Below are 11838 nucleotides of genomic sequence, written 5' to 3'. Positions count from 1 at the left end.
TGTTGATTTAGCCGATAAAACAACATTTTCCTGTTGCTTTATACAATATTGTTGTTTCGTCAACTGAAGGTCAACAAAAAAAAACACGATACTTGGTTTTGTTTAACTGTTTATCCGCTAACATTTTTGCTTAGGGAGTTTGCTATTCTAACATGACTTTGTGAGAAATTCTCAAAATAAATTAAAGAAAAAAAATGAAGAAAAACATTACCGAATAACCTTACTGATCGTCATTCTTCAGGAAAGTGACGTTAGTCACTATTTCTACTATTAATAGATGTTAAGAAAGAAGAGTGTGACATAAAAGAAAATTCACACCAATGTTCAATCTAAGATACTAAATAACATGTTGAATCTTTTTGCCTTACCGTGGGGAAGATTAATGTGTGTTATCATAGAATATTTGAATATGTTTCTCACATTTTCATGGTAGTCAGTATGAATCTCAACAACAATACTCAAATTTGTTGTGACTAACTTGATAAGAAAGTCTAATAATAGTTCAGTACAAAAGTTTTACATCATGACTTCCTTAAATCACCTGGATTATTTCATTTGGCCTTGGCCCTTCTCATGAATCTTGTACTCATTGTCTTGCTTGCCACTCTCTGCATGTATTGCTTTACTTTTGGTAACCTGCATGATCGTATACAAAACAAGAATGTGTAGGATCAACTCTTCAGATCTCATTTAATTTTGCATTTTTTAGACGAACAACATATACTCGACATCTACAAATGTAATGACGCACTTTGAGCACATTTACGTCAAGGGATAACATGATGTTCTCAAACTGAAATTTGTTCTTGATTGCATTTGCATATAAGGTTCAAATCACATTTAGATTTGGTTCTAGTTTCAATTCGAAAAATAGTATGCACTCATTTACTTTATCACATTACACACTATCACATCTAAATATGTTTTTGTGACTTGAAATTATTTATTTTCCACCAATCCATCATATTGTTGAAAGGAAATATTACCAGCTTAATATTCAAACTATGATTAATAGCCAAAGTAAGAAGTAGAGTCAGAGATTTTGTTCTTGATGAAATTGTAGCTAATGATGACACAACACAAGTGATGGTGTTTTGTGTAAATGAGCCTTCTTTCTAAAAGGGGATTCCCTTCGCAAATAAGAAACATCTCTATTTATAAAAAAATGATGGTTCTTCTTTAGATTGGACTAATAATTTTTTCTTATACTTTTTTTTTCATATACTAATTTTGATTTATGTTGGGATAATAAGAGGGGTGTTAAACGCACCACCAACACATACTTGTGCTAGCTGGTCAAACCTTTTAGGAAAATTGATACTGAATGTGTCCAAGTTATTATCCAGATATTTTTGCTGATCAGCATCGGGTAGCTGATATGCCATAGATTTTACCCACTTTTAGCCATGGTTTATAAAGTTTTTTAATATCTAACTACTATGTTTTAGATTCTATTTAGCATATTTATAGGTTCAAGAGTGATTTGGAAGAAAATGATGTTTTTGGAGCATTTTGGAGATAAAAGGAAAAATCATCCGAGCTGACTATCGAGCAACACCAGAGGTCGACATTCAGAGATAATAATCGATCGATGGCACATCATGTGCCATCGATCGACAGCGAAGCGCGCAGAGACCCAGTTTGGTTCAAGCCAACTTAAAGCCCAAGACAACACCAAATTACAATATTGCCCCTGACAAGTTTTTAACCTAATATATATAGCTTGCCAATTGTTTAAGGCAAGGCATGCTTTCTTGTTCTCTTGTTTTCTAGTTTTCATACCTAAGATTTAGTAGAGTTGGAAAGAAGATCCAAGACTCCTTTAGAGATATATGATTGAAACTCCATTATTATTACTTATCTATCTATGCAGCTTTCTTTATATCATGTTGTTATGAATTGGTTAGCCATGTCTGAATAGTTCTATTGTTAGGTTTATGGTTTAAATAGGTCATGAAGGGTTAGCCCCAACTATAAAATTGCTAAGTTGTGATATTCATCAATAGGATGTTCTTAGTGCTTGTGTTCTAGAATAGCTAACTAGAACCTTGATTTTAGGGTTTGTAGGTACAAGCTACGTCTTGGTCTCATCTTGAATAAATCCTCATTGAACTAGGATTGCTACAGAAAATCGATAGCCGATCTAGGAAACCTTTGTGAGTACTTTATCAACCTGTGCGCAAAGCTTGTTAGAAGCGCGTCGATCGATATTCGTATAAAATAATCGAGCGACGTCGTGAAAGGTGTATCGATCGATATTCCTCTAGAATCATCAATCAACATTTTCTAATTGAGGTCATTAGATCTAGACAATAAGCTGATTGATTTGTTCATGTAAGTTGAGCACTTTAATATTATGCAAACAACTGATGAACATCTATATCTCTATAATCTTGATTACCTGAATAGAAATTTTAAGTCTAGCTAATTCCAATTAAGTGTCAAAACCTCAATCAACCCCGTAATTAAGTGTCAAAACCTCAATCAACCCAATCGAACAACTATATTGCTCAAACCTGTAATTTACAATTAAACTAAATCAACCTAACTTAATCGTTCTAATTTGATCTTTTGTGTGCCCTAACTCTATGTGGTCATTCTAATTAGATCTTTTGTATACTCTAACTCTGCGTGGATTTGATATCATAACTCTATGTGGATTTGATATCAGTAGCAACTAGTAATTAAAGAGTGCAAAATGTTTTGTTCTTTCAAGCTGATGCAATGCAACAGTAAAAGTTAGCAGAAAAAAATAGGGATACAACCGGAAAATACTGTCTAAAAAGGTTAATTAAAATAACCTCTTTCTAAGTACCACCACAAAAAAGACTGTTCTTGTATAAATAAGACTGTTCTTGTATAAATAAGAAAGGCGCAAAAAGACAAAAAAACATGCACGGTCTCTCTCCTCCCTCTTTCTATCTTCCTTTGAATAAATAACTTCTCAAGCACACAGGAACTTGAAGAATAAAAATGAAGTTTCCAGCCAAAAGTATGTACAAAGGAACAAGATTGTCTTTCCTTTTTCTTTTCTTTTTCTAAGTCCGCTGCTAATCTAAAGCTTTTGAAGACATGAAACGGAGGAGACATGAGTGACTAGTCAATTCAGTTTGCCTTGGATTTGACGGTGAACCTGAACCAGAAAATCCATGTACGAGGGCCCACCCGCTGTCCTGTCCTCCACCATATACGATAAGAACAACATTCCTGAGGAGATAAAACAGAGTTCGAAACTGATCAGTCTTCGGAAAAGTAATCTCGTCATCAAGAAGAGTAACTTCGAAAGTTAACTCACCTGTTGGATCTCCCCTCTTGCACAATTTAAGGCTGCAAATAGACAAGAGATTTTAAAAGGTTAGAACGGAAATCACTAAATAAAGAAGATATCGAGACTTTTGTTTGATACCGTAGGTAACAACTTCTTTGTCTCCTTATTTCATTCACCACATCGTTGAACTTCTTTGATAGCTGATTATCATACTTCTCCAGCACATACTGTGAAGGAAAACATGTTAGGTGACCTCAGAAAAGAGGTTTCTCTTTCACTAATAAATAAAGATGAATTGTTGAGCAAGTAACAGTACCTGACTGGGAATGTCAGCAGCTGAAGGAACATTAAAGAGCTTCATCAGGATATCTGAGTTTACTGACTCCCCAACATAAATCAAACCATCGTCACCGTTCTCGAGAAAATAGACTCCATCGTCGCGAAGGTCTTCACTAGTCAATGGGATAGGAGAAGGAACTACAGTTTCTTCATTATCCTGATAGATTAAAGATAGAAAAATCATCGGAAAAGAGTATAACAACACCTGAGCATCAAAAATATATAGCTCCATACCTCCTTTGTATCAAGGTCATGAACAGCAATCATCCTTGGATAAATTAGAGGAATTGCCAAAGGAGTAGATAATGATGACACATGATTTATCCAAAATGATCGATCATCAATTCTCCCATCCGACCGTAATCCAACACCTTTGGTCAAGGCTGAAAGAAAGAAAGAAAGATATAATGACGTCACAACTTCTGCTCTATTATGTTGCATTCAGCAAACCAAAGTAAAATGGTGAAATTAAGTGACAAGGACGTACCGAGAGTATATAGTGGCAACAGCTTGAGTGCTTCAGGAAGAATAAGTTGTCCAGCTGATGTAACGGTAGCACAGAATTTACGATAAGAGCTGAGTGCGGTGATGCAACTACTAATTGCTTGCTCCTTCACCAATGAAAGTGCCTTGGTAGGGATCTCATTAGCCGCTACATAAAAAAAAAAAAGGAAACACCAGTAGACTATATCACACAAAATTATATTCAGAAGCATGATATATATATGGACATATAAAAACATAGATTCAGAAGCATGAAAACAGACACCTACCTTGTTTCAGCATACAAGCAAATTGGGAATCAAGGTCAGCTGAGCGGAACAAGTTGCTGAGCATGCTTGTACAAGGGAGTGATAAGTTAATAACCCTAATTCTTCTTTCTCCAGTTATGGTCGTATACAGAAGAGCACACTGAATATCATGAAGAAAACGTAAACATGAAATAAAACTGGTGAACCAACATTTTGGATTGAAAATTATTCTGAATGGCCAATTAACATGAGTACAAAAGTAAAACCTGAAAACCACATTCAGCTCCATCTTGTAGTTTGTCATCATGCTTTAATGTCACCATTACAGCTTTGTCACAGTCAATCTGCATGGGGCTCAAGGTTCGTTAGAAATGAAACAAAAATATACGAATCTTGCACTGAATAACAACGCTATCGGAGACAACTAATCAAAAAATTCAAAGGAGGATGCACCCACCGCAGGTAGATCAATGTCAGTTGGTATGCGTTTACAGAAGCTCCCTGAGTATTCTTGCACTTGAATACCCTACAATAATCGGCAGGATTTGTTGTATTCATCAATATAACCTAACGTTGAATTTTGCAGAGTAATACATGGAGAGACCTATCTACCAAAAAAAAAAAAAGTGTTACCTGACTACATCTAACTCGCATAACAGCCTCAAAACCCTGAGGCCTAGTGATATTCCATCTCAGATCGTTGTAGAGCTTGGGTGGATCTGAAAGAGCTGAGAAAGGGTAATAGCAATAAACCTGGAAACCAAGTACAATGGAAAGTTAAATGCTATCATGACAAAATAACAATTTTAAGGTGAAATATCATCATTTATGCAAAATGGATACAAGTCGGTTACAACAAAAAGAAGGATAAATAGATAATTTCAATCTACCTGTCCTCCAGTAGTTCTTGGAATGTCGGAAATTGAAGCCATGTCAACATAGGCCTGACTTGTGATAAACAAGTCTACACAGACCTGAGGCATGTATGGATGCGTTAGAGAGCAAAATATATTGCAACAACTAAGAGAGTGCTACAAAATATAAAATACTATTGGTCAATTCCGATCTATGGGTACCTGGTATTCAGCAAATTCAATAGCCATCGTCCTTAAGGTTTTGTCTGCGGGTTGTAGTAGTTTATGGGCCTCCTGATATCATATATTAAAGAAGAATTACTTTCAATAGTGACACCAAGGTCAGGACCATATGCCATTAATATTTTTAGACAAAAGGAGCCGGGAAAACCCTAAGAAATGCATTAAAACTAAACATTCACTTCAGAACGCACTATAAGAAACAAAAAAAATGAATGTTTACCTTTTCATCCGCAGATGCATTAGCCCTCCCATCGGCTTCTCTAGAAGAAAGTGCTCCGATGCCAACAGAGGGCAAAACTGTGGAGGAGATGATAATCATATCAGTCATGTTACACAGGTATGATACGGTACTTAAGGAAACATACATCAGGGTGATGCAAAGTTTGATTAAAAGTGACTGGAATCAAAAGCACTGGTCCAAAAGCATACCTGATTGAAACACCATCAGCTTTCCTCCAGTGCTCTTCATCGCTAAGAATGCAGCCTAGGAGGGAAAAAAGGTTGTATATACATGAGCCAATGGCATAAGAAGAGTGATACACCTAATATGCACTTTGCTTTATTATTTTCCGATTGTCCAATTCACTCACAAACCCCAATTTGATTTCCTTTATTATTTTCCCACAACTATTAACTCAGATTTTGTTTACGCTTACAAATCAGTCAGCTCGTAAAACTATGCCTATCACCGAACTGCATCCAACTTCTACCTGAGCATTTACATTTGGAAATAACATACCTTAATTGCTGCACCAAAAGCAGATTCAGGACTCTTACTTTCCTGAAACATTGTTGGGATACTTTCCAGCAAAATCTCTAGGTGTTGACGACACTGAATTCCAACAGAATAAAGTAACAGACAGAAATAAGAAAGAAGTAAGGATAACCAATGTCGGTATAGAAGGAAGCAAGTAGCCAAGAGCTTACCTCAGATAATTGAACAATGACATCTGTTTCTAAAGGTGTATAAACATCTTGAACATCAGGAACAATGAGCATCAACGGCTGCACAGAAGAAGAGCAATCAAAATCACAACGGAATCAACAATAGAAGAAAACTCTAACAAGAAAAAGAGAGAGAGTATAGATTCTTACAATTATAGCAGCAGAAGAAGAAATAAAATGAACTTGTTTCAAATTTAAAACAATATAGGTTGTTCGTCATCATGCCTATTGCACTCAAGAGTGGCTTTCAAGCGAAGAAATCTAAACAGACTAATTTTATTCAGCCAAGTGATACACAGATTATTTTCATCACGATAACACCTTTAATCTATGATACTAAAGGCAGATAAACATAACCTAGATTCCCTTCAAATACCATAGCAAAAGAAACAAAAATGACTAATGTAAAAATTCACCTGTTGCAGTGCACGCTTCAAATTATAAAAGTGTATTGTTGAGTCAAATGTGGCAATTCCAACAAATGTCCTAGGCCCTTCCTGCAAAATGAATACATGATTTGGTTAAAAACAAACAACGTTTTCAAAACATACCTACCATAAAGCATTACTCTAGTGACCATAGCCTAGCCCAATTTCAAGTATATGCCACATCAGCAACCAAAAAAGGAAGAGAAAAAACCATCCCACACCGACAAGTCAGGTATTATGGGACATAGTTTGGGTATGGAAGAGAATTGATGTTTTCCAATCAGTCCCTAGGATTCTTGGGTGTTATTCTCTATGATCCTCCTATCAGGATTTTGGTTCATTGTGAAATAAAGTGGTTTTACAGACTTACTTTAGGAAGAGTTCACTAAATAGAGGGTGTGAAAAAAGTGAAAGCTAATACAATACTAAATAAAGGATACAGGGACATTCTATTGACAAGTCAGGTGTACAATGTCTTGTACATTTAAATAATTGGACAGAGCGAGAAAACTTACAGGAAGGTCTGAGAGGACTTGCTGGATCGCACTGCAAGCAGCTGCAGTTGCACCTGTTTGAATCGCATTCATTGATACATCAATGAGGAAGAAATACACTGCTGGCATTGGATCTCGTACCTGTAAAATAGATATTGATTGTTATCTCCATCTGGTTGCAATGAATCAAGTAGCTTTCTTCGCATCAACAAACAGATCTAATCATCATATTAGTATGAAGGTAGCACGAAATTTTAGCGCAAAATAATCAGAAAAGTTTGACATACTAACCATATATTCTTTTGTAGCAACAAAGTCAACAGTTCCCCTACACAGTTCAGGCCTTTCATCAGCATCCCTACGTTTACCATCTGGACCCAGATTACAATGATAGTCACGGGGAGTCTCATCAGTGTATCCTGTGCAAAAATATTTGATTAGAAAATGGATCACAAAAACATTCCAAACTATTGAAGTTCTAATTGGATATGATGGTTGGCAAAAAAAAAAAATTTGTTATGGTGATAGCAATTCATAGGGAGCGGCTTCTCTTAAGACCATAGTTGCAACTTCCTCGACTAGATTTTCGAGGTGAAATGAAAATTCACATAATATTACTTTTAACTCAGTAAGGTAAGACAGTATAATTCTACTGTAGAATTTTTTTAGTTTTCTCGTAACTTGGAACTCACTGTTGCAGTTGATATAGGATTAACTTATTATCGATGGCCTTTATTTATGGGAAGAGTAATATTTACCGCACAAGTTACAAATGAACTTCCTTCCTTGGTCAACGAACTTCATGAAAGGATTGATGTATCCCTTACAACGTGCGCATCTAACAGGGCCACTCTCACCAAAGTCCACAACCTGCTCAATAACATCATGATTTGAATTTTCCTTAAGAAACCAAGGATTGAAACCATAGAGTTATATACGCAACTGGAAACTACAGGGACTGATCAATGAGACAAGACAAGACAATAAATATAAACAGTGCAACCCATGAACGTCAAAATGCTAATGCCTTAAGTGATCAGAAAAGTCGAGTATGGGAATAGTTTAATCTTACTTGGATAGGCTCTTCAGAGGGATGAGAAAGCGCCAACGGTTGGATAATTAACGCCAGTTGCATACCAGATGTAGAAAGAAGATCAACAGTACATGGGATCTATTGTGGAAACATATCAATATTAAAACACAAAGAGTAACATTTAGCTTAAGACATTCCGTTTCATACTTACCTGATGGATTGTGCACCTCATGTTACGTGGGCTGCAGTTTCCAGTGTCTCTAGCAATAAAATCAACAGTAGCAGGCTTCAAAAAAAAAAAGAGAGATTCAGGGGAAACAGATAACATTTATTCAGTCTCACAGTAATTTACAAATGAATATTATAAGACATACAGGTGGAGGATTAGCCTGATTCTCCTGGCGAGTTTCATACATGATTGGACCTGAGCTTGAACCTGGCCTTGGGATCTGATTAAGATCAACCTTCGAGGGGCCAGACACAGTGGTCATTGACTGATTTGGCACTGGACCCATGCCATACATAGAACCAGGGGTGCCAGGAGCAGAAGGATGCTACGAATTTTCAAATTTCAAAAGCAATTATAATAAGTCTCACAGAGGAAACTCTAGCCTACGAAAAAAAAAAGGCAAGAATCTAATGATACAAGATCAATTAAACCCTGCCACTATCAGCGCTACGCTTTTAAATTTCAGTATCAGGGCATGTTTTACTTTCATCCTAATAAGGGCATTGCATGTTTCATCAAATCATACAGCACAGAGCTTCAGAGATTGTACCTGCTGTGGTGGTAATCCATAAGGAAAGCCTCCTGGCCTGGCATAAGGGGCACCAGGAAAAGTTGTTGGGGGAGGAATTGAATGAGCAGGAGGCGAAGTTAATGGTGAACCTCCAGGGAGAGAATGTGCATTGGGAGGCTGTCCATATGGAGGTGGTGGACCCATCATAGAACCACCTGGAAACTGAGATCCTCTGGGAAACCCCCCTGGACCCATCATCGGAGGCCCATTTGTGATAGGACCCGGACCACCAGGACTCATCATCGGAGGAGGCCCATTAGTCACCGGACCACCAGGCATGGACATGCCAGGTCCCATAGGTGGAGGTGAACCAAAACCAACCGGACGTGGTCCAGAAGGAGGAGCTGCAGCTACACCTCCAGGTGGACCTGAAGAAGCTGGGAAAGCACCAGGTGGTCTAGAGCCAAAAGGTGGCTGACTAGAAGGTGGACCACTAGGTCTCCCAAAGGGAATCCCGCCAGGTTGGGGCAACTGAGGTGGTCCACCTGGTCTAGTCGATGCAGGAGGAGGAGGTCCAGGCCTAGGCATAGGAGAAGGTCTAGGTTGTTGTTGTTGTTGTTGGACACCGTAGGAAGGAGCTGATTGAGGATAAGGTTGTGGTGGTGGCTGACCAAAAGGTGGAGATGGTCTAGGACCAGAACCAGGCATGGGAGGAGGCGGGCGGTGAATGTTCAAGTTGTGCAAGTTGGCAACTAGAGAATTTGGAGGAGCGGTGTTTTGAGGATTGTTTGGTCTTTGTGCTCCTGGAGGCACTGGAGCAGCCATGCTTCAATCACAAACCTAAACACCTACACCACAACAACAAAGCAAATAATATCTCCCGTCCGTTTTCCAAAATGGAACCATGATCATCATCTCAAATTACATGATCCGGAATCCTAAGCGATCAGTGACTACCAGAATAACAACAAAAATCAAAGAAGGAAAAATACCTGTAAATCAGAGAATTTTCGGATCTGTAAGACAAGGAGGGCGGAATCCAAAAAAAAAAAGATCAGATCTGAGGAATTATGGATATAAACGAATAGGGCCCTATAGAGATCAACGCGAATAAATTACGATTTCGATTCGATTATCGCAGAACACAAGAATGCAACAAAAATTACGAACCTGAAAGTAGAAGAAGATTGGAGGAGTATGTCTGAGAGAGTGGATGGAGAAGAAGGGCATTGATTAAATATTAATCAAAACAGGTTAAGATCCGGTTCGGACAGAACCGTTCGCGTTCACCTAACGTTCCTTATATTTCTGGGGTTCGGTTTAAGTCGGGTTACATACGATATCTTTCTTCTTTTCTGCACGAAAAGGGAAAATATCTTGAAGAGGGAAAGTATCTTTTACCTGGGAGGTATGACATCACCTATCCAATTAAAATTCGCCATATCATTTCTTTTATATTTTAATTACTTTTATGACATTATAAATAGAGAAATACGCTTGGATATTAATAAAAAAGTTTTAGTCACAAATATAGACTCTAAAGATCAAAATGACCAAAATATTTCGTTAAAGAGGTAAATATACATTTATACCTTTAGGGTTAACTAATCCAAACTTTAGGGTTTAGAGTTAAGGGGTGGAAATTTGAGATTAGGGTTTAAAATTTTATAAAATAAAGAATAAATATTAAAAATTTGAAAATTAAAATTTTAAAAATAGTTTCAAAAAGTATTTTCGAATTACAAAAAGAAAATTTGAAAAAAAAATAAAACAAAATAAAAAAAAAATATTTTATATAAAAAGTTCGAATTTGAAAACATATAATCTAAAACTATAATTTTTTTTTTATTTTTTATATATCTAGGGTATTAGAATCATTTTACCTTTAAATAAAACATTTTGGTCATTTTCCTCCTTGTGGTCTATTTTTGTGACCAAAACTTGAAAATGGTCTATTAGGAGAAATAAATTTTTTTTCGTTTTAGCCGCATAATAAAAACCTTATTATGTAATATATAATCAATTTACCATACATGAATTTGAGTCACTTCAATGATCTTGTACAATTTTAAATAAAATAGTTGAAATTTTGAAATGAAATGAGAGAGAAAGTAAAAAAAAGAGTGTGTTATCAATTAAGACACATTTCTGTCTTTTTGACAATATAAGACACTTCTCACCGGAGGAGCACATTCTCGGTTCCCAAAGTAATTTTTGGACCAAAATGCCCCATGCTTAACAAACGAGACAGTTTTTTTTTTTTTATTCGGCTGAGTTAGTGGGACCAGAGCCTTTTCTTATGACTTTAGTTTCTTTGTAAGAGTTATGAAGGTATGTGAGAATTAATTATGACCATAAGTTTAAAATTTTAAAAGAAGATCTAATGACTGGAAAAGCACGATTGTCGTACATAAAAAAAAGCACGTACAAAAATAAAAGAGAGAGTGTGTATTCTTTGACTCTTTTTATATCTAGCAAAAGAGTATTTTATACTAAAAGTAACTTTTTAAATTTCCCAACATATTATACGTGTCATTATTTTATATCCTACTATATAAAAAAATATATAAACACATAAAATAAATTATTAATTTTTTTCTTTATATTTTGATATCCATATGTATATATGTATTTTAATATTTATAAAAATCAAATTTAAATTTCATACTGTGTATTTTGATATTTGTGGACATAATTTTGTGGATACATTTTTGATGGACACATTTGAAATAGCCGTGGACT

At 36.2% G+C, this 11838-nt stretch overlaps 1 protein-coding gene across 2 annotated transcripts; it reads right to left on the bottom strand.

Moving 5' to 3' along the window:
• Window positions 1-2812: 2812 nt before the first annotated feature.
• LOC106320292 (protein transport protein Sec24-like CEF) lies at window positions 2813-10458 on the bottom strand. Of its 2 annotated transcripts, none has more exons than XM_013758654.1 (26): window positions 10267-10458; window positions 10089-10112; window positions 9136-9944; window positions 8731-8910; window positions 8568-8642; window positions 8396-8494; window positions 8082-8193; window positions 7615-7742; window positions 7345-7464; window positions 6818-6898; window positions 6384-6461; window positions 6196-6288; window positions 5886-5940; window positions 5677-5753; window positions 5436-5507; window positions 5250-5333; window positions 4993-5112; window positions 4817-4885; window positions 4626-4703; window positions 4381-4519; window positions 4095-4259; window positions 3842-3990; window positions 3585-3764; window positions 3407-3495; window positions 3296-3327; window positions 2813-3207 (listed from the first exon to the last, which is right to left on the bottom strand). In XM_013758654.1, the coding sequence occupies exons 3-26, from the start codon at window positions 9919-9921 to the stop codon at window positions 3101-3103; spliced, it is 3168 nt and encodes a 1055-aa protein (XP_013614108.1). In that variant the 5' UTR covers window positions 9922-9944; window positions 10089-10112; window positions 10267-10458; the 3' UTR covers window positions 2813-3100. The 2 variants fall into 2 exon arrangements, with proteins under 2 accessions (XP_013614108.1, XP_013614109.1); XM_013758655.1 differs by having other exon boundaries at window positions 9136-9936; window positions 10267-10417.
• Between the last annotated feature and the right edge of the window lie 1380 nt (window positions 10459-11838).

Source organism: Brassica oleracea, unplaced genomic scaffold (assembly GCF_000695525.1).
Source record: "Brassica oleracea var. oleracea cultivar TO1000 unplaced genomic scaffold, BOL UnpScaffold00874, whole genome shotgun sequence".
In the NCBI taxonomy this organism is placed as follows: Eukaryota; Viridiplantae; Streptophyta; class Magnoliopsida; order Brassicales; family Brassicaceae; genus Brassica; species Brassica oleracea.
This window is presented reverse-complemented; position numbering and strand designations above follow the sequence as displayed.